This window comes from Ambystoma mexicanum, chromosome 5q (assembly GCF_040938575.1).
Source record: "Ambystoma mexicanum isolate Mex_15411 chromosome 5q, UKY_AmexF1_1, whole genome shotgun sequence".
Classification (NCBI taxonomy): domain Eukaryota; kingdom Metazoa; phylum Chordata; class Amphibia; order Caudata; family Ambystomatidae; genus Ambystoma; species Ambystoma mexicanum.
In genome coordinates this window covers 1,270,689,699-1,270,713,682 of record NC_090933.1, presented here as the reverse complement: position 1 = coordinate 1,270,713,682, position 23,984 = coordinate 1,270,689,699, and the positions used below count along the sequence as shown (strand labels likewise).

The window sequence follows — 23,984 nt, the reverse complement described above, 5'->3', positions numbered from 1 at the left end:
CGCAAAACAAGGTTTGGTCCCTTTGTTCTTATGCCTTTGGCGGGCTTCAGGACTGAAGACCGCCTCTGGGGCCTGAGTGTCTGGGAAACGAGGGAGGTGCCCGACACTTCCTGTGCTTAGTCTCCTAGGAGACCCAAATGCACTCTGGCGTTATTGGCTGGCTGACTGTCCAGCAAGGACAGCCACCCTTCTGGGTGAGTGACAGCTAGGCTGGAATTAAGTGGAGAAAATTGTTTAAAAGGTGAGTCTCTTGGCTTGGAAGGCAGCGTCGAACACTGGAACGAAAGAACTGAAGACTAGCTGAAAGAGGACGGCTGCTGCAACTCCTGGACCGTTAGTTTGCCCGGTGAAGCCCTGCTGCAGGTCCAAATTGCCAAGTTCATCTCGACAGACAAGGTCCAGGGGGAAGGACACCAGCTTGTGTGCTTGACTACAGCTACTCGAACCGAAGATCTTCCATTTGCCAGCTTTTTGACCAGTCTCTGTGCAGGAGTCCCGACGTCCTCCCTCTTGTCCCCATGACTGAGGCTCAGGAACAGTCAGATCTGCAAGAACTGCCAGGAACCAACGTCTTCAGCTGCATCTTTTCTTCATATTAAGGTACTATGCCAACCCGATAGAGAGAACTTAACTCTCGCAGTGAAAGTTCATGGAACTTTCCCAACTTGCAGGCCTAATCAGCTTGTGACGCAACATATGATTCTTCTTTTGTACAAACTTCTTCTGAGAACTTAACTATGGTAAAGACTTTACTGTTTACTACCAGAACTACTCTTTCCTATCCAAGACACTAGCCCATTGACTTTGGCCTAGGTCTATTGAACTGAATCGAGTCCTCTAGTGAACTGAAACTATTTGCCCTGCCTAAGAAAGTAGTTGTTATCCATTTTATGAACTTGTGCCTTTTTCATCCTATTTTTAAAGTGACTGAAATGCCATTTTGCTCCTACTTCATGGGAGCCTAATTTACTCAGAAACTTAATGTTTTGGTATTGAAGTGTATTTGTGTATAATATTAAGTTGCCTCCTTCTAGTGAATGTTTTCTAAATGACGAATAAATTAATAAGTGTTTTACCAAGAAACCTTGAGTTTAAGTGTCTACTTGAACCACTGTGACTGTAGGACCTCTGTGTAACATCTTTTACTGCTCACATTCCCTTTTGAGATGAGCCTGGCTGCACAGCTCGCTACCAAAAACTGTAGTACAGACTTACACCAAAGGTTGGTTTTGCTTACACCTGTGGTCCTAATTGTGTGTGGTGGTCCCAGAGGGTACTGCTTGCAATTCTGCCTAACAGTATATCATTTGGAATCAAGGCCCAAGAATGATTATTGTATTCCCTGGTTCCCTTCCCACCTTGAAGTGCTATGAAGCACTTCACATGTGTATAAGCGCTATATAAATAAACAATAAATAAATCAATAGCACTGTGATCTTATCTTTAAAGGTCAATGTTGATGAAACAGTTTCTCGTCGCTCACACTCACCTGATTTCGGTTTTAGGAAAGCATTCCGGCTTGAGCTGGAGCTGCAAGGAAGCTTGCTGTGCTGCCAAAGCTATGGCATAGTGTGAGGCAGCCTGCTGGTCACCACTCTCTATGGCCTTGGATAGTCGTAGGGCTAAATCTTCTGCCAAAGAAGACGATACAAATGTTGAGGGACAAGCTTTCATTATCACTTCAAACATTTACTACGCTTTGTCGCAAATTACAGAAGCAACTGAAAAGAGTCAAACTAAACAAGCTACTACTTTGCAAAGAAACTAGAAGCTTGCCTATACAGGGGGAAACATGAACGGAATCTATTGGCAAGAACATGAAATCTAAGACCCCTTACACGATACTTTGGGTAGCAGTAGTGGGACAACAAAAGGTTTAATATAGGCATCGCTAGATGAGTTGTTTCAGAGGGCATGACTTAAGATACAATTCTCAAATCTGGCCTGGTGGACAGATTTCAGGAGGCCACCCTAGTTATAGTAAAACAGGGAAACTCTGAAGTTAGCCAAACTCAATCAAGGTACATGTGGAGAGAGCTCACGGCTTAGTCTCCGGAGTGGGTGAGTGAGTGAGGTCAGGGGTCCCCATCCACAATGAGTCCATACAGCGAAGCACACAATAATTCTGCTTACACAGTAAGTGCACAAATACTATTTATATTTATTATTTATTGTGTCATGGTTTAACAAGTCCGCTGCAGTTTGCTTCACCATGCAGTGACGGCTGGTTGTTCACAGGCTAGAACGTGTGGGGCTTGCCCTTCCTTGAGCAGTGCGATGCCGAGGGACACACAGACTAAATTACTTTATAGGTCGGAACACTTGGGTCCTGCTTTGCCCGAGAGGTACGACGCTGTCAGGTAGATGAAGAGGTAAGTCTGAGGTAAATTGCCAAGTTTATGACGGATGGATTAATCTCCTTGACCTTCTTAACGGGAAATACTTGCGATGAGCCAGGTAGGCAACTGAAGAAGTGGAAATAGAATCTCTCAAATAGCTTATTGAAGTTAGTGAGAAGATGTGGTGGGAAACCACTAGAACTGAATGAAGTCGTTCAAAAAGCAAAAGAATCTCAAACGACTGCCAAAGCATTGATGAAGCCTTTGAATAAGTCTACTAATCCTGAAGAAGATGTTGACTAATGGTTATGAAAAAACTGGCCAATTGATGTCAAGTCGAAACAATACAAAAGGAAATCCAATGATGAGAAAAATATTGTTAGAATAATCTTGGATACTTGTAGTTGATATACAATGGTGGACTTTCAAAGTAGGGATACTACTACTGAAAATGTGATTTTGAATTGTTTGTTCTCTAAATTGAATGAATGGTTGTATGGTGTGTTATATGTGTTTGAGAAATGTTTACAAAAAAATTTGCCTTTTGCACAAAAAATCCCTTTGCACAAAAAAATGTCTAAATATATGTCTATTGCTTGGGCTATTGCTGGACAGCTATGGAATGCTGCAATCAAACTATAAAGATCCAGTAAATTATTTGCAGACGTTAATGCAACTACTGGCTAGAACATATAGCGCAAACAGTAATACGAATAGTACAATCCCACTTAACAGATGTTCAGATATCGTAGTAGCAAAACGGAAAAAAAATGCAGATTTACGTAGCATAAAAAAAAATATACATACTTGCACGGCAGACAAATACATCCAGATGAAAACTTCAATTTGTACCACTTACCGTAACAAATGTAAAAATATCAAATGTCACAAATATAAGTTGGCTAATCAACAGATAATCAGTGTACTATGTCGTAATGATCGGAGATCCACGTGGGCAATCCTGCGATCGGACGCTTGCAAACTTGACAAGAGCCAAGCCTCTACGATACCTGCTGCAACGTGGGAGCAATACTATGAGCAAAAATATGCTGTACCCACATACTTCTCATATATAAACGCCATTACTCCACCGACCCCAAAACTGCCACTAACTCCCTGGTCACTCCAAGACATTGAATGTGCCATCAACGCGCTAAATTATTCAAAAGCAGCTGGCCCGGATGGGATTCCTCCCTGTGTTCTGAAGCGACAACCATTACTCTGGGCTCATATATTAAAACACCAATTTGACAAAATGTTAGTGTCCTTAGTAATTCCGGCCTCATGGCTAGGCTCTATTATTGTTCCCATTTACAAAAAGGGGGATAGGAGTAAACCCGCGAATTACAGGCCAATTGCATTGATAGATGCGTCTGCCAAAGTATTTGCTATCTTACTATTACGGGAACTCCAAGTATTCATGAAAACTAATAAAATCTTATCCCGATTTCAGATTGGCTTTAGAGCACAGATGGGAACTTCCCTAAACGCAACACTGATGGCGCATATACTTGCGAAATCAAAGATTACGAATACAGGGCCAATATATATAGCCTCAGTGGATTTAACTGCAGCCTTCGATAACGTATTACGTGGTTTGTTATGGCAAAAAATGCGGTCAATGGGTATTCCTGAACATCTTGTCTACTTAATTGCCAAACTGCACACCAACACAGCATACTTTATTAGAGTCAATACGGCTGGAGCTACCACGGGACCTATTCCGACCACATTAGGAGTCAAACAGGGCTGCAATTTGGCTGCCACCCTGTTCAATCTTTATCTCCGTAATATCAATGAAATATGGACACAAAAAATTAGCTATCCAGCACGACTGGGTGAACTAAAGATCCACTGCTAGCTTTTGCAGATGATATAGTAATCTTTGATCGAACTCCTTCGGGCCTCCAAACGAAGCTCTCACTGTTCGCTGACTACTGTCAATCTCATAATCTTCAATTTAATGCAGACAAATCAAATATCTTTTTGTTCAATAATCTAAAGAAAAAGATATGCCCCAGAAATTGGACTATTGGACTGACTCCCATTCCACGGACAGCTAGTATTCGATACTTGGGCTATTCGATTTCTGACTCTACTGCGCTAGCAATGTGGAAAACACTTTGAATCAAAAAGCAAAAATATTGACGACTCAAATGCGTATGATTCTAGCGAAATACTGTAAGTTTTCACTGGCTCCATTATTTGAGTTTTATACTCTAAAAGTCGAGGCAATTCTACTATATGCCCTTGATATGTGCTTGGCTAAAATAAATCCATTTCTAGACCAACTACAAGGTCGCATTTGGAAAGATGTATTACGTCTGCTAATTCACTCCCCAATGCAGTTCTAAGACAAGAACTAGGATTGATATCATTATCTGCCCGATACAACTGGCGAAAACTCACAAATTACGCAAAAATGCTTTTTCCCCTCACTAATTCTTTATATGAAGATTTGGGGATGATGATTAAAAATTCCAATCCACCGTCCATTGCAAAATATCACAAAGAAATGGAAGCTCTTCTGAATGAAATGGCACTTACTTCAGCTGACTTAGAACATCGCCAAGCACACATCAAAAACCGACTATATGCTCACGATTGGTATAAAACCATTAATGCTATGGAAAAATATCAGTCATAAAGAAGCCGGAAAATTTATAACGGCGCGATGTCCGCGCAAGACTTATCTTCAACAATTTCCTTGTCCAATAGCTAGAGGCATCTACCTAAGATTTAAATTAAACCAACTGCCGACATTAGAAAGAACAAAAAATTGGACAAACTTAGAGGAAACAGCATATGGTGGCACTTGCAGACTATGTAAAGGGTCAGACTCTTATGAAACACTTAAACACTTGACCATTTACTGTCCTTATTTTGAACTACAACGAAATGAAATATTTGAAACTAAATATGACCATGATAAAATCGAAAGCAGAGAATGGTTGTGGATGGCATGTATGTGGGGATTTACAACGAAAGCTATATTGAGAACTACGCGTTTTGTTACTTTAGTAAATGACCAACTAGAAAAATTACAGCTAACTCAATCAAACAGGGTAGTTTAAAATAAAAACTGTTAATGATAAAGATTATGCAAACCAGACATCCTGCTAATAGATGATTGGCAGTACAGATTTTAAGATTCATTGCCTAAAGTATGTCTAAAACTAAGGGTTATGAGTGGGGAATTGATACTTTTTTATACTGTGGAAAATAGAGTGTTTCCTTTTTAAGATTGGTTGTCGAATGGGAATAACTCGAACCTTTTAAGGAAAAATTGTACAAGATAAAAATGCTCATGATGATGATATGAAAATTGAATGAAAATTGTGGAATGTGAGAATAAATATGTTGTAAAAGTTTGGTAATCAAACTATAAACAACGGTTTGAATAAAAAAATATGTCTATTGGAAATGAACTGTTTTGGTACGTTCAGAAATGATATATTTACATATTTATGATACGATAATAGAATAAAAATGATATATTTCTAACAAGAACACAATCTCTGGTCATCAGCATGCTGTTTTTGGAATACATTTATTGAGTGTTTCAATACATAGGGCATCCCTGTTCTTATAGTATATATGGTTTAACATAAAACCTTTCACAGAATTTCCAAATAAACAATTCATACCTTAATAATTTCATAGACCATTACAAATCCTAAAACAAATACAAATTCATAGTTACATTTCATAAAACAATCCCCGTAAAATCAATAGGAGACTGCCCTGTTCACATAATTACATTTCTCACAGACAAAGTCACTCATTTATACTAAGGAATTCTTTTGAGAGGTAAGGGATGTCACCTAACAATTCAAAAATCTCATATAAAAATGCTATCAAAGCAACTGAAAAGGGTAACAGTTTCCTGCTCATTAATCGTCTCCATACATTCTCAATGAATACAATCTCTGTGGTGTGAATAAAACTACTAAAATAGAATAGTCTCTGCATCAAAACATCACATTTTAAAACCAAATAGAGTTTCAAGGTCCTCAGATTTGCATAATCTGCAGGTTCTTTTCCCAAACTCCAGACCAACACAAGGGCCCAATACTTCCAAAGTTGGGAGCCAATTCAACCAGAAATACAACAGACTGGATCTAAAAGACAGATGGAGATTTCACCACATAAGGAAGTTGTGCCAAGGGCGTCTGAGCTCCAGCTACTGTATTTGTATACTCTTTATACAGTTTTAATTCAGTCTTCCAATGATTCATCACAATCCCAAAGTTATTTTTTCCTAACAGTACTATACTTATTTAGTATACTATATTTATTATAGGCCCAAAACAGACTAGGGAAATGGAACAAGCGGGTAACACGATCACACAGCAGTTATAAACATGTATAGTCATCTTTGGTTTAGAGAAATACCTACAATTCACTTAAATATCTGAAAGGTAGGTAAATAATTAAGCAGTAAGGAAAATTAGTTCACAAGAATGACAACTAACTTTATAAGTACAGTCCCTATGTTGTAGAGGGCTTTGTGCCCAAGTCACAAAATGTCCTACTAGGATACGGGACGAAGGCAGGAAGAATTCTTGTGGTGAAAAATGTTCCAGAAGACTTCAAGGATTTTACAAGTTAAGCATGTTACTTTTTTGCACCTCTTTCAACAGCTTTCAAAACAAACGTAAAAAATAGAACAGAACTAAACTTTATTCTAAGGTTTATTACAGGAAAGAGCGGAGTGACTAACTATTGCGATTACTCACCACCCTTGCTCCGATTTTCCCAAATGACTTGGCAGGTTAACTAGAAGTCGCTGGAGGTAGGTGTTCCTGCTGTTGGATCCAGTAGAGGAAGCCCACAAGCTGTGGGTACAAGGAAGATTCTGGACAGGTCCAGGAGCTGATTGCAACCCTTTCGATTAAGAAATGTAGCAGACACTGATACAGGCCTCTTCAGGACACTGCTAAACAAAGGTAAGCTGGTCCACTGCACAGTGGCGACAGCAGGCATCTCCCCAGTCACGATCAAAGACGACCTTCCAGGAAAGGATACATTGATGCTGTGAAGCTGAACCTTGGCCAGAAAGCGATTCGTTAGGTAAGATTTTCATAAAAGTGAATAATCTTCCTGACATGCGTCAGCCCCCAGAACATTTAGCTTGGACCTGGTAATGATTTATCCGTAGGGGAGTGGAAATTTCTCCCCCCACATCCCCGCTCATCTAGTCTTACTCTTTATGGGTGACCTTTTTAGGTCCCTCCATAGTGTGTGATTGGAGTCATAGTTCGCTAAACTTTTGGACTGACTAATTTACTAGGACAGCACACACCATTTTAAATGCAGTGGTTTCATTTGACTTCTTTTATAATATCTTGGGTGAAATACTATTCCCAAGAGGCAAGTGGGTTTTTCATCCTCTTTACATTTATGTTAATGAACTGGGGGCCCCGGTCCTCATCCTCTATCAAACACCAGGCATCCATGAACATTTCTCAGAGAATGAGACAAGAGAAAATCAGGCACCTGGAAGGGTCTCAGCAGTCTTTATTGGTGTTAGTTTCAAGACATGCTTTAGACACTCAAAATCATTCTGTCTTTCTCCTGCTTCTATAGTCTGGTGTACACCAAGCCCACATTAGTCATAGTTGGCATCCACAATTTTCTCTGATGCACAAAACTGATGAGCTTATTTTAGACCTGGCTGGACACATTTATGGCAGTTCTCAACTTCTGCCAAAAACAATTTTATCACATCAATGTCTACTCTAATTTTCGAGGTCCTACCAAATCTTATACTGTGGAGAAATAAATTAACTATTTTATGGTGCCAAATAATACGATTGGTCTCTCAAATTGATCTGCATGAAGCATATAGTGCTCTCCTCATTAAAAAACAAATAAATGTATCCACGTTTACCTTGCTTTACCCAACTTCATCATTAATCTGGTCTGCTTTTCATGCCAAGTTCCATTTTCAACCTATCAACCCCAATTATCTCACTGCGAGATGCTGCCAAAGACTATCTGGGAGCAATAGCAAATTATACATGCTCTGTGCAAATATCAAGTCACAATACAATGCCACTGACCTGAACCAGAGGCAGCAGTTTGAGGATATGAGGATCCTCCTGGTCACCCTGCTCCTCTGCTCCTGTAAAGGACGCACAGGGAGCAGAATTTCCAGGGAAACCCTCTGGGGAAGAAAATCCTGAGAGTCTTCTCATGATGATGTTGGATTCCTTCTATGTGAGGCTGAAGTACAGGAGCATCCCGAAGGATGTGGTTCCTTAAGAGTTGTTGCCACAAAGAAGTAGAGCACTGTAGGGAACGATAGGAAAATAGTGATTACTGAATGGAAGAAGACAGGCTGTGGATTCACAGTAAGCTGGAGAACTACTTATTATGTGACTACTCAATCTGGTTTGACTGGTTGAGCATGGACAACTTGATGGCTGGAAGTAGAGAGGATTAGAAGTGGCATGTGCCTGCAGTATAAGGGATAGATGTTAATGGCCAGGAGCAAAGGAAGACTAGGTAGAAAGAAAAAGACCCTACCTGTTGCTAAGCAACAGAGCTTGGTAACTAATGGTCGCAATCTGGCTGAATCTCCAGCCATTTTGATCTATTCCACGATGCGTGGGGATATGGGTTTGAAGCTAGTTTGGAGGGCTACAGCTTTGCCGGAGAACGCTGGGCGTCTGCGGATTAAAGATAAGTAAGGCAAACTTCTGATCGAGAAACAAAGTGGTTGCTACGGTAACAATTTGTAGCGTTCGTACCCGGAACAACGCAGAAGTCAGACGCGAGTTGTAAGGATTGGGAAGGCTGTTGCAGCAGTGCGTGGGACTTACAAGAGGGAGAGATCAAATAAGGAATACAGAGAATGCTCAGCAGAGCATAGCAGCATAAGGACAGAAAAGGATCGACACTTATGAGCCTTCGCTAAGAAATGTAGCAACGCAGGGTGCTACGGTCCGACATGCTCATGAGCAATTCTGACATCAGGGGGCGGGGCCAATGAGCCATGTGGATACCGAGAGACTGCAACGTTACAGCAGAGTGCAGGCACCATCTTGGGGGTTCCTTTCAATATAAAACCAACCTGCCTCTACCTATGCCACAATGACCAGCAAAACCTGCCCCTCATGACACTATCTGTAAAGTATCAGCCGCCGTCTGAAAACTCTTGGTGTGAGTCAGTCTTTCACACTTGCCTTAGAACTAGACACCATTTTGTACTTTAGGTATCCATTTGGAAATATATCTGTCTAACAATGCATTAATTCTTCAGAGAGCTATTTATTTAAGCATCTCTCACTTTGTATCCCTTATTCATGATATTTCTTTACACACATGTGTATGTGATATTTAAAGCACCCTCACTTCCAGGATGATTCTAACCCAAATATGCAGTGTGCCACGTGCACCTTACCTTAAATAAAGGCACTATAATCCTGATTTCTGCAATAATAGAAACATTTGATCTGCCCATCATGTTATCTATACTCACTCAATTGAGGGGGAGGGGTTAGCACCCCCGATACATTAGTGAGCCAACAACCCCCACCTTAAGTGGACTGCTGGGGAGATACAATATGAACCCTTTCTTTCTTACTTGTTAACATTTGTGTTACAATTGGAAGTTTACTTGAATAGCTGGTGGCAGTGGTTTTATGACTTTGTCTTTATTACTCGTAGGCTGTCAAATCAGCCTCAGTAACACACAGAACGGTCACCATTCTGAAAGAATGGTTGCCACCTCCTTTTTTGCCATTTCTCGTTTGCTTGTGGTTTCCTCTGTAGTCTTCTGCCATTCTAGGCAGCCTGTTCCCAATGGGGGGGCTAGCTGTCCTAATTGGACAACCAGAAAAGCCCTTTCTGTAAATTGCAGGGAATTTGTAGGAGTTGTGCTGTAGTTCCTGATAAATACTCCGTACCTGGAAGCTGCTGACAACTCTACCATGGAGTTGAATTTGAAGAGGAAGATGAACAAATGACGTCTGTGGCAATTTCCAGTGACCGAAGAGCCTGCTGTGTAACTGGAGCCTGATGCAACCCTTCCTTCCAATTGACCTCAGAGTCCTGAATGAGATTCATACTTAGAGGTTGGTGGGATCCACTAGACTCAAGAAAACCTGCATTTTGAGCTATCCCACAATGTGCTATGACCTTGCTGGGCCGCAAACCGCCAATACCCGCGGAACTCGAGCACGAGTACAGTGCATGATCTTCTGAAGTCCGAACATCGCAGAAACTGGTAGACCACAGTGCAGAACCAAGAGAGTGAAGAGAATCCGACCGGCGCTATTCGTTTATCTGGCTGCTGTAAAGGGAGCAAAATCCACAGTACCGCGAGAACCCAAGCCTCCTCTGATGACTGCTGTTCCAAGTTCCCATCCAGTGTCCAGTTCTTTCGTCATCAGACCAAGAATACAGGGACCGGGTCCTGTGCTGATACATCCAGAATCCACTCAGAAGCTCTTTTCTCCTAAGGCACTGTGTTGGCTTGGGTAATACTTATCTTAAGTTTTAAGTGAATCTTGTGAGGCTGAGTAGGAAATTCGTATGGTTGGGAGTTTGCCCATGCCTAAAACACCTGTAAATAATTCCAAAGGGAATACCTACTTTATGAAGATCTCCTATAAGGCAGTGGACGGGAGATATCCGCAGATGGGGGATTGCGTAATGGGGATTCCTGAAGACCACCCCGGGTTGGAGGGGGTAGAGGTGGATTGGAGCCAGCTGTTAAATGAACTAGGTCTAGGTTCCTCAGTGATTTTGAAACCCCCATTAAGGGTGGAAAGAGGGTTGTTGGAGAGGGGAAATGACTGAAGGGAGGAAAGAATTCGATGGGACGTATGCAAAGGTGAGGGAACTGGATTTGAACCCATACAATCGTGAGCCAGTGGAGCTTGTAGGCCCCATAACCTACAGCAATATTAGATTGTTAATGTTTGATTATGACTATTTGCAAAATCTCACCTTGTGACTATATGTAGGCTGTTGGCCATGGAGTGGAAGACAGAGGAAAAAAGTATATAGCTACTTGTGCTACATGATGTAATTGCTCAAGATCCATTCTATGCCAATTAGCTTCATGTTATAAATATGTGTTGAATACTATGGCTTTCCTGCAACTGAACCCTATCCCGACCTGCCTACAGCTGGCTCCTACACCACAAGGGTCCCTCTTCAGCCTCTGAGAAAACTCATGCTACAGACTAGTGAAGGACTTTATAAGATAAGGATTTGGTCTTGAAAAGTATAACAAGTGTAAAAGTACTTACTTGCTAAAGAAATTAGTGTGGTAAATATCTCTATAAAAGAATAAGTTTACAATAAGTTAAAGTGTCCTTAAGTTTATACTTGCCTTTGAGTTGTATCCTGCCGCTCTAAAAAGTATATAAGCTATTTTACTTACTTTGAATGGCGTTTCCCCTCTTCTGAAAATAAGTATTGGCACGGTTTCATTATTCTGAACTGAATGAGTGTAAAAGCTTACCAATAGGGTTTGCCTACCTTGAAATACATAGTGTCTTTCTTAAAACATGCACTTGCGCGACCTGAATGACACCTGGCCTAGTAGGATCGTTGTCTGTCCTCCCTGGTTTCCCCCCCCACACTTGCCTCGTCGCGCCTTGAAACACTTGTGTATAGGCGCGTTATAAATGCCATATCATATCATAACTGTCATTTTACTGTAACAATTGTGGGCGCGAGCCACTACTATTTAAGTAGTCACTTGAAAAGTATTAAGTATTGGTACAATTTTATTATTCTTAACAGAACGATTGTAAAAACTTACCAATAGGGTTTATCCATCATTCTTAAAGTGTACCATTGGGGTTTGCTTTCCCTGAATTGCTTAGTACATTCTAAAATAATTAATATGTTCTCATACTTGTCAGAGTAGCTTAAGGTACCTTCAGAAATTATGAGTTACATCACTAGCTCTGAACGGTGTTCTACAAATTAATCTGTTACAAGGTGTATCCTAACAATGCTGGTATATTAACCGAGTGTCACTGCATGACTGACAGGGTCTACTACCATTGAATTACTGATGGTATTCTAAAAGTATGTATAGCCTGGTTTTACTCCCCAAGAATATCTACTGCCATTCTCAATGTGTTGTAAGTTTGGCTCACCTTGACTGCTTGACTGCTAATTGTGGTCTAAATAAGGTTATACTTAGGTTTGAGAACCATACGTATTGAGTACGTTTTTATAATTACTTATATGATATGGTATTGTATTTACTTCCCCAAGATTTATAATGGTCTTGTATTTAAATAAACCCTTTACTTTTACAACACATCGTGTTTCAGTGTTTCTTTAGACCACATGTGTGTTAAAGGTTCTTTGTACCAAGCTACATCCCTCTCTCTCTCCTAGGATAAGCCCAGCTGCTCTGTCCATGCTACCAACATTCTCAGGTGGTACAGCCTTATACCAAGAGTGGAGATTATGTACTGTCTCAGATGTATAGTTTTATGAAGCCCTTAGTGGGATTTTAGGAAAACTGTCCCAACAGTCATCCACGGGTCTTCAGTCGGCTGCACAGCTACACAGGTACTTGGCTCCAACACTAATCTACTGGAATAGCTGCAGGAGACCTCTGATCATCCCAAATCCAGGCTCATGAGAAGAAGAAGAAGAAAGAAAAAAAAAAAGCCCACTAATGGTAAGGATCTGCACCACCCACTCAGCCAGCAGTGGTTCAATCGGGGGAACACTGGGTTTCACTTATGCTTGGCACACTAGACTTCCAGGCACCACAGTGGTGGAATGGGACCAGACGGTCCAAACCACTACCTGGGTCCCTACACCACTGGCATGCACTTGCCAGTGAAAACAGCAGCTTTACCAGGAAAATGCATGGCTATATTAGGGATTTCCTGACCCGAGACGGCAGGAAGAAGGCCAAGAAAGGAACAAGTTACTTACCTGTAACTGTTGTTCTCCAGCGTGGGTCTGGCATGGATTCACATGCTCATGAATATTCCTTGTCAGGCTGGGAATCCTCGGTAAAGAAAAAATCAGTATCAGTTTCGTTTCTGATCTGTCTTTCTTAGTAGTAACCAATCACTGATCTCTGGGTCATACTGCCCCCAGCCAATGACTGCCCTCTCCCTAAGCCCCACCTCTGGCAGCCATCCTCAGATTTGGTAGCACGTAAAGTGGCAGTATGACGAAGTGAAGAGCCGCACAGGGGTAGGCGGGAGGGTTCGCATGTGAATCCATGCCAGACCCACGCTGGAGAACAACAGTTACAGGTAAGTAACTTGTTCCTTCTCCAGCATGGGGTCTGGCATGGATTCACATGCTCATGAATAAAAGAATACATAGCAGTACACACATACACAACCATGGGAGGTGGCAAAGGCTCAACATTAAGCATTACATCCAAAACTCAACATTAAGCAATTCTTACCTCCTCACCAGGCTCACCTTAGGCGAACAGGTTGCGCAGCACTGCTTGGCCGACCCTTGAGTCCCGATCGACGCAGTAGAATCTTGTGAAGGTGTGCGTCGACCTCCACGTAGCAGCCCTGCAGATGTCCAGCAGGGGCACACCAGACAGGAACGCCGTGGTAGCAGCGATCGCTCTGGTCGAATGGGCTCTCGGACAGCCGGGCAGCGGTCGGTTTGCCAACCGGTGACAGTGCATGATGCAGCCGGAGAGCCATCTGGAAATGGAAGTCTTCGAGAGAGCCTTCCCTTGATTCACAGACCCAAAGTTCACAAACAGCTGTGACGTCTTCCGAAAACTCTTTGTGCGGTCCATGTAGAACTTCAGCGCTCTAGCTACATCCAGCGAGTGCAAAGTCCTCACGGCTGGCGTCGAAGGCGACGGGAAGAAAACTGGTAACACCAAGGGCTCGTTGAGGTGGAAGTCAGACGGCACCTTGGGCATGAAGGAGGGGTGCGTCCTCAGCACCACCCTCGTGTCATGAAAAGTCAAGTATTGAGGCTTGCAAGATAGGGCCTGGATCTCGCTCACTCGTCGTGCGGAGGTGATGGCCACGAGGAACGCTGTCTTCCATGACAGGAAATTCAAAGGCACCGAATGCATAGGCTTGAATGGGGCCCCCCATGAGCCTGGTCAGCACCACATTAAGCTCCCACGCCGGGGCAGAAGCCTTCACCAGCGGGAACGATCAGAATAGTCCCTTCATAAATTCTTTCACCAGGCGATGAGACCACAAGGACGCCCGTCCCGTAGTCCTGGTATATCGGGAGATGGCAGCCAGATGTATTTTGATGGAGGCGTGAGCCAGTCCAGCTTTGGCCAGCGACAGGTACGGCAGTACTTGAGGGGCCGTAATCCGCAGAGGGTTAATCTTCTGTGCACGGCACCAGACAGAGAACCTCTTCCACTTATGACCGTAACACTTGAGAGTTGAGGACGCCCTGGCTTTTGCAAGAACCTCTCTGCAGTCAGCCAGGATATCGTACCCTCCAAACTCTAGTGCTGCAGGAGCCAGGCCTGCAAGTTCAGCGACTCCGGGTCATGATGAAGAATGGCGCCTCCTTCTCTGGAGAGAAGATCCACGTCCGCCGGCAGCTTGACTGGTGGGGACGCTGACAAGTCCAGCAGATCTGCCTCGGCCACGCCGGTGCGACGAGGATCATTCTGCACCTGGACTTCTTGAGCTGGTTGATGAGACGGAGCAGCAACGGCGGGAACTCATATAGAAACAGGCCGTCCTAAGGGAACGAGAAAGCATCGCCCATGCTCCTCGGCTGCGGGAACTTGCTGGCGAACCGCTGGCACTTGGAGTTTGTCGCCGTCGCGAAAAGGTCGATCCGGGGTCTGCCCCATCGTCGAAAGAGCCGATCCACCTGGTCCTGACGTAGTTCCCACTCGTGGCACGAGCGCAGCTCCCTGCTGAGTGAGTCGGCGATGGTGTTTTTTATTCCTGCCAAGTGGAAGGGAACCAGAAACATCCCCTGGGCGACGGCCCAGTGCCACAGATCCTGGGCCTCCTTGGATAGGGCTGGGGATCTGGTGCCTTCCTGCTTCCATATGTAGAACATCGTGGTGGGGTTGTCGGTGAAGATCCTCACCACTTTGTCCTTGAGGGACGGAAGGAACGACTTGAGCGCCCAGAACACTGCTCGAAGCTCCAGAATGTTAATGTGGAGGGACCTCTCCTCCGGGAGCCAAAGGCCTCTTGCGTGGAGATCTTCGGTATGGGCCCCCCAACCCTCCAGAGAGGCGTCCGTCGTCACCGTCTCCTGAAACGCCGGGGTCTGAAAGTCCGTGCCTGTAGTGAGGTGCACACGGGTACCCCACCAAAGGATCGCCCGACGGAACTCCTCGTCGAGAGGGATCCTGTCTTCGAAGCAGCCCGTCGCCTGAAACCAGCGGGCATCGAGGAACTCCTGTAGCGGACGCATCCAAAGTCTGCAAAGGGGTACAAGGTAGATGCATGAGGACATCATCCCGAGGAGGGACTCGATGGACCTCACCCTGGCCACGTCGTGGCTAGCAGGCACCGCACCTTGCCCAGAATGGCCTTCGTCCTCTCCTCCGACGGGCAGGCCAATTGCCCCACTGTATTGAGCTTCGCTCCCAGAAACAGTGCTACTTGCGACAGAACTGGGTGGGATTTGGGGTAGTTGATGGCGAATCCCAGTTCCGTGAGCAGCCGGACGGTTCTCACTGTGTGTTCGACGGCGAGTTCTCTTGTCCTTGCCCGGATTAGCCAGTCGTCCAGGTAGGGGTAGACGTGGATCCCCTGCAGGCGCAGCCGCACCGCCACTGGTGCCAGGCACTTGGTGAATATCCTGGGTGCCGACTTTAATCCGAACGGCAGGGCTCTGAATTGGTAGTGGCGTCCCTGAACCACGAACCTGAGAAACCTTGTGTCCTTTTAGAAGGGGGATGTGGAAGTAAGCATCCTCCAGGTCCAACGACGATAGGAGCGACTATCCTGAATTTCTGCGCCTTGATGTACTTTTTTAACCGACGCAGGTCCAGGATGGGGCGCCAACCGCCTGTCTTCTTTCTGATGAAGAAGTACCTTGAGTACACTCCGGAGCCCCGGAGCCTCCTGGGGACGAGCTCGATGGCACCTTTCTTGAGCATCGCCCTTACCTCCAACAGCAGTTGAGGGACGCGATTCTCCTTCCTGGCCACGGGAGGAATGCGAGGACACTTCTTTTGGAATTCCAGCGAGTGCCCGTTGGCCAGGGTGTCCAGCACCCAATGGTCGGTGGAGATGGACTCCCACACGCTGACGAACTTCGTCAGCCGGCCTCCCACCGTGGTGCTTCGGTGGGGGCCCGACGCCACGGCCGGTTCAGTCTTGCTTGGAGGAGGCCTTGCCGCCTTGACGACGACGGCGGGATCCCCCTTGCTTGCCGCGACCTCTGTAGGCCTCCTGGGATGAGGAGCGGCCACCTGGCGGTATGTAGAAGAGCCACCACTGGATCCCTTGGAGGCTCCCTGTCTGCCTCCGGAGCTCCAAAAGGGCTGTCGTTGTTGAAGTACGCCTAGGGCCTGGGCTGTCTCCGAGTCGGTCTTGATGGCCTGGAGCAACTCGTCCACCGTCTTCCCAAAAAAGTTGTTGCCGTCGAACGGCATATCCAACACTCTGGTCTGGACGTCCTGGCGAAAGTCCGTCGCCTTGAGCCATCCTCGTCGTCGGAGGCAAACCCTGTTAACCAGTTGGCGAAATCCGGTGTCGGCAATGTCCGTTGCCACCGTTATGGCATGATCCGACACCACCTCTCCTTTCTGCAGAATTTGTAGGGCCTCTGCCCTCTTGTCGTCCGGTAGGAAGTCTAGCAGGGGAGCTATCTTGAACCAAAGCTCCCTGTCGTAGCGGCCCACGATTGCTAAGGCATTGGCCGCCTTAATCCTCGTCGCCGCCGACGAGATGACTCGTCGTCCCATGGAGTTCAACTTCTTGCCCTCGCTGTCCGGCGGGGAAGTGGAAGTTGAAGCCGCCGCACCCGCTGCTTTCTTCTTGGCTGCTGCCGAGACGACAGAGTCCGGCGTGGGCTGGGCCCTGAGGCACAAGGGGGCGGCATTGGGGACTCGGTACTTCTTCTCGTACCTGTCCCTCTTGGCGGGTGTCGTGGAAGGGTTCTTGAGGATAGCTAGCCCTTCGTCCCAGATTTCGTCGAGCAACGGCACCGCGAGGACTGTCTTCCTCTTGGCCTCTCGTCGTTGGTGAAGAAACCCTTCCTTTTTCGGTTCCTCAGGGCAGAGCTGGAAGAGCTCGGATGACCTGGTTATCATGGCGTGAAAGACGCCAATTTCGTCGGGTGGAGAAGCCCGAGGGGGGTGGGGGGGTGATGATGGGATGTCCATTGTGTCATCGCCGCCGTCGTCGTCCGTCCCCGTCGCTGTATCTGTCGCTGTATCCTCTCTAGGGTCCGGCGAGGGGGATGAGGGGTCCAAAGGCCTCGCGGGCACGAAGGGAGGAGCGGGGTGGACTCTCCTCCGCTTGCTCCGAGGGCTTCCCGATGGGCCTGGTTCCTTCCTTTGACTTATCCAAACAAGGGGAGAATTATCTGTAACAAGGGTAAACTTTCTTCCCAGCAGCGATAGGCTATTAAAGATGGCAATGCCCATAGATCTCTTTGATTTGGGGTTTGGAGCATTAAGGACAGGCTTTACTTTTTCCTGCTGTGGTTGTATATTGCCATTTCCTATAAAGAATCCCAGGTATTTAACTGCCGACTGAGCTAACCTACACTTCTTGGGGTTTGCGGTTAGTCCGAACCTTCGAGAGCTCTCAAACTGGTATAAGCGATAGAGGTGATCCTCCCAGGTCTTACTATAAATCACTATATCATCGATATAGGCTTCGCAAAAGGGAGCATAAAGTCTGAGAATTCTGTCCATGAGTCTTTGGAAAGTCGCAGGGGCTCCGTGAAGGCCAAAGGGTAGGACTTTAAAATGATATAGTCCAATAGGGGTTGGAAAAAGCTGTTTTTTCTTAATCAGTACCCCAGAGAGGAACCTGCCAATATCCCTTGGTTAAATCTAAGGTGGATAGAAAAACTGGTTCCTAGTTTATCGATCAAGTCATCAACACGTGGGATATGCGTCAAAAGCTAAGATTTGATTAACCCGTCTTATGTCCACACAAAATCTCCAAGTTTGGTCCGGTTTTGTCACTAGTACAAAAAGAGTGGACCAGGGACTTGAAGATGGTTCTAGAACATTAGCTTTTCGCTTATTTTCAACCTCTGGATAACGATCATCTTTCAGGCCTCAGGTAATCTGAAGATTTTAAGTGGACTACTTTCCCCTTTGGAGTCTGTATGTAATGGTATGTTCCCTTTACTCTCACTGGCTTCCAAGAGAACACACCTGGAAAGGATGTAACAAGGTCAGAGTAGCTCTTTTATTCTTGTGACGTTCTTGGGGATTAAGTTCCAGGTTACCCACTTCTTGAGGTATTAAACAAGATAGAATGTGAGTATGAGGGGATGAAGGACTTTCCTTCCATTCTTTCACAAGACTGATGTAATAACTGAGTTTTTTGTCGTCTAAAAGGTTGGGCCACTCGATAATTGCAGGTTGCTGTTTGTTCCAGGATTTCATATTGGCCATGCCATTTTAAGACCATTTTTCTTCCCGGAAGTTAATAGGACCAAAACTTTTTGACCCACTGAAAATTATCTCAGTCACCTTTTTATCATAAAAAGATGTCTGCTGGTGGTGTACGTTCTCCAGGTTAGGAAGAACTCTCAGAAATGTGCAGATTCCCTTCTACCTTAGAGACCCCCAGCTCTTTTGCTGCACCTTAGGACTTTCAATTTATATCCTGGAGAGAGTAAGACCTTTTTCTCACTCTCCCATGTATTTTTCTTTGAACACTTTCTTTTGGTTTTGGAGTCTGACAAACTCCATAGGCATCATCATCTTTTTACATTGTGACATACAGCACCTTCAGTGCAATGGCACAGGGAAGTCTTTTAGATTTCCCAAAGGTATAAATACCTTCCCTTGGTTAAACTACTATTTCCAAGGGAAGTAACGTGAAATTGACTTTACTTACATGTGTACCTTTCTAGACCCAGCACAAACTATCTTACAATAGGGTGCTGGAAGGGTTACTTAGTATCACCTTTGTCTAGTTTCTCATGTAACATTTTTATGTTACCCTTTCTACAATTAATGGCCGGTGGCAGTAGTTTACTTTTTACTGCCATTGAGCGTTTTCACCGCCCATGGGTGCTCATTTTGTCAAAATGGCCCCGGTCTTTCTGCCATTTCTTGTTGTAAAAATCCTTCTTGAGAATTACTCTGCGTGCCAAACCAGGTTTGGTCCCTTTGTTCATTTTGTCTTTGGCGGGATTCACTAGTGAAGCCTGCCTCTGGCTCCAGCGTGTCTGGCAGGGCAGGAAGCAAGGGAGGATCCAGAAACTTCCTGTGCTTAGTCTCCTTGGTTACAGGAATACACCCAAAGGTGATTGGCTGGCTGGCTGTCCTTGGAGGACAGCCACTGCTGTGTGAGTGACAGCTAGGCTGCAATGAATGGGACAGACTTTCATAAAAGGCGAGGTCTTTTGCAAGGAAGGCAGAGTCAACCACTGGACGAAGGAATCCAAAGAAGAACTTGGAAGAGAAGCTTGCTGCAACCCCTGGACCGTTTGTTTGCCCGGTGAAGCCCTGCTGGAGTGCTGAAGCTCTGAATTCGCCTCGACTAGAGAAGTCCTGCAAAGGACAACTTCTCTTGGGTTGGTAGGACCAATCGACCCCAAGACGAACTCATCTGGAAATCCTCTTGTTGCTGGCTGTACTTCCATTTGCTGCTGCAGGAATCGAGTGCCAGGGAGAGGAACACCAGAATAGAGTGCAACGTTTTTAAGTCAGGCCCGGACTCCCATGAAGCAGGACTAACCAAGCCTGAAGAAAGGAAAGTCCACCAAGTGTCTGAGAACCGCAGTGGTGCTAATCGCCAGAAGCTGAAACCGTGAAGTGCAGCTGATCTGAAGTTTACCTATTGCTGCCCTCGACCTTCGAATCGTACTGCAGGAGTCCCCAGACATCCTCCCTCTTGTTCCCACGACTGAGGCCCAGGAACAACAGGATCTGCCATAGTACCCCTCTGAAAAAATTCACCAAAAACAACCCTGACCGTCCCACCAGAACGTAACTCCAACTGCCTCAGAGTGCCCAAGTATAAACTAACAAAAAAAAGAAAGCAGGGGGCTGCCGCTTCCCAGTCATGGCTGCCCTACTATGGAACATCCTACCCCCAACACTACGCACGCACCAGTCCCTCTACAAATTTAGGAAAGACACTAAACTATGGCTCAACTCCAAAGATGCACCTCAACAGACCCCCAACTCCAACCATGTATAGCAACACTTACATCATCCTTCGCAGAGACTGTGCATGCCCCTGGACTGTATGCGCAATAGACTGTATGTATACTATATATCCCTCCCAGCGAATTGTTATGTTTTCAACTGTATATACTTTTACAAGTGTATTGATTTATTGTATACTGCCAATTCATTAACTATGAATATGCATATCCTTGCAATGAGCCAAGTTACCTCTGGGTTTGGTGCGCGCTATAAATAAACAATACAACAGGCACAGAAACCAGCTGCAACCAATTTCTTCATATCTTAGGTACTGTAAACCAAGGGGTACTTAACCTCTGTGTGTAGCTTGCTAGCTCTCAGTTGAGGCTAGTATTTGCTGCATGCATTTTGCAGAGTTGTTTGCAGCTTTGCCCACAAGCCTACCAGCTTGTGGCCCAACAGTGATTTCTTTTTCAACAAAAACTCTAACATTGTGCAAGACTTTTTACTTACCTAGACTTTGCTCAATTGACATTGGCTGTCGTGGCTCCCTGAAGACTCGTCTAACCTCTGACTGTGTTTTGATCTATCCCTCCAAAAAGTCATACATTCTTTACTTGTATAGCTGGAAAAGGGTTACACTACATTGCATTGGGGGATTTAAAAGTGCTTACCTGTTTGAGAAACTTGCTAACAATTGTTTCTTCCACAAACCTTTTTTCTTTTGACGCCAAACTCAGTATTGCTTTAAATGTACCAGTGATATATCAATGTCCACAGTGTCCTGACTATTTAAGTCACCTGAGGGTGTAGGAAGTGTCTTTGTGCCATCCCCAAAGGGCATCTACCGATTTATTGAAACAGTGTGTATTTTTGAAGTATATTTAAGTGTTACTTATTCGCTCCCTTCTAAAGGCGGCTTATTCAAAATTACTTAAATGTTTAATCAAGAAATCTTGATTATAAGTGTTATTTGAATATTTGTCACTGTAAATCTCCATGTTACAACCCTACAGCTCACACTGACCTCTCTTGAGATAAGCCTGGCTGCTCAGTCACTCTACCAACTTGTGTAGCACATGCTTATACCAAAGGTTGGGTTAACTATTTCCAAGAGGACAAGGCTGGTGCAGTCTCCCAGAGGATACTGCATACAATCTTGCCTAACACTCCATATAAGTGTGGACTAAGGATCTAACTAGGATCATATGTTCTTTTAACTTGGTTGCATTTTGAGATGGTGGTATTGGGGCCTCTATACTTTCTTCCCAGGTCGCGGAGCATATCCAAAACATCTCTTGGTTCTCTACTGTACAGTAGCTCAAAAGGGTAAAATCCCGTAGAGGCTTGGGGTGTTTTGCTTACTGCGAATATGACCCATGGTATCATATGGTCCCAATCCTTTCGATCTTCATCCACTAATCTTTTTAGAATGGGTTTTAGGATTTTGTTCTACAAGACCATCCGTTTGGTGGTGATCAACGAAGTTCTTAAGACGGTAATGTGAGAGAACTCATTAACTTCACCCATTAATTTAATGACTCTGATCTTGATCTTCGTAGGCCCAGTAGTAGTGATAGAGTAGGAAGGGTGAGGATCATGAGAGTTGTAGTGTCCTACAATGTAGGTTGGGATAGGAGTAGGGAAGGTGTCGGGAAAAGGGGGGATACCATGTCTCGCTAGTGGGTGTTCCACCCCACTCCCAGAGGAACCCATACCCAGGTGATCCTCCCTCGCTTGTCCACCCCCCAGGGCCGGGATTCAAAAGCAATGGCCCTCCACTGGCCACCCGAGCAACGGATCCCAGGGGTTTAGGTAGTTTAACGCTCCCTAGTTTTTCCATAGGGAACCAGCACTGTACATTTAACCACCATGCTACTTCTGTGTTGGAGCCAGGCTTTGGCAGGGTAGGCCTGGTCCCCATTAAAGAGGAGAGATACTGTATATTGCGCTTACTGAACAGTGTTTGTTATGTCGTTTAATGTAAAGTAGCTGTGCTGTATTGTGATAAAGCCCACTTTTCACTGATATTTTAATGCCTACTGTAACATAAGGCATACATCTCTGCACTGCTGTACCCATTCCAAGTGCACAACTACTGTACAGTATAGTACCAGAGAGCAATAGGTTTGCAAAAGTGCTCTACTTTACTGGCTATTGGTCTCAGGCAGCACTCACTGTTGCCACGTGCATTCAATTTAACATCCTAAATGCGTCCAGACTACCAATGCCCCATCTCTTTTCAAAGGATGCTAAAAAGAAAAGGTGGGAGGAGGGGCGGAAGTGGCACTTGTCGCAGCAGTGATTTATATATTTTTGTAGTTTTACAAGCAAGACAGTCCACATGTTTGAATGTTCAAATAACAAATGTCACAACTAAGTGCATCGAAGCTGGCAGAACATAATAAAAAAAAATACAGCAATCAAGTACAAGAGTTTGTTCAGGCATTACATGATGCTTTTTACTATATGCACATTACACTAACATATTAACCACTGCACACTTAATGACATTGTACTGTGTGTGCTGCAACATATGCTGAAAAGCAGGCGATGATGCCAACAGCAGTCCAATAGCAGTATTGTTTTTTACAGCAAGAATTTATGGACAAGGTGCGTTACCCACCATCATCTGAAAGAATTATTGTAGCGACTCCTATTGGTAGATGAAGCATCATCACAAGCCGGAAAAACTTCTGGGCAACATGTGAGATGTGAACATTAAAACCAGTTTGGCTTAGTGAATGTTCCAGAGCAGACCATGTTAGCGGCACACTGTGCACAATACTCGGGACAGTGGTAGAACCGCAATGCTTGACAATGTAAGTTCAGGGACAATTCCCCTCGCTATGGATTACAGTACATACCAGTTGGGGACAATGATCTTTAATCACCACAAATGCGTATCCTGACATTCGTTAAATGCAAACATTCGGGCCTGGATCGTTGCTGGGGTACTCCAAATTAACAAAGTTACTGACCGTAGTGACTACCTTACTCCTAGTCCATAGTCCCCTTTCCTCCATACTTTTGGGACATTCCATCCATCAGGACGCGACCAGAGTACTTTTGAAGCATAATGAAGGTTGAAGCAAAAATGTTTTGTCCTTTAAGGTTTATGTGGGGCCACAGCATGTGTCCGTAGCTCCGCCTTTCTGAGCTCAGCCCCGCGCATCACTGCTCAATCCTTTTCTATCGCCAAACTCGAAGGACCATTAGCCAAATAGAGGATACTTATTAGAGGGGACGGCGGGCGGGCGTATGCAGGAGAGGGGACGGCGGGCGGGCGTATGCAGGAGAGGGGACTATGGACTAGGAGTAACGTAGTCACTACGGTGAGTAACTTTGTAATACTCCTACGTCCTGTCCCTTTTCCTCCATACTTT

At 44.9% G+C, this 23,984-nt stretch overlaps 1 protein-coding gene across 2 annotated transcripts in view; it reads right to left on the bottom strand.

Moving 5' to 3' along the window:
* SHARPIN (SHANK associated RH domain interactor) overlaps window positions 1-23,984 on the bottom strand; it is a 1,065,128-nt gene that overhangs the window by 862,525 nt on the left and 178,619 nt on the right. For both annotated transcript variants that reach the window (XM_069621811.1, XM_069621812.1), the window contains exon 4: window positions 1,490-1,631. In XM_069621811.1, the coding sequence (XP_069477912.1) occupies window positions 1,490-1,631 (142 nt within the window). The remainder of the gene's footprint in view (window positions 1-1,489; window positions 1,632-23,984) is intronic.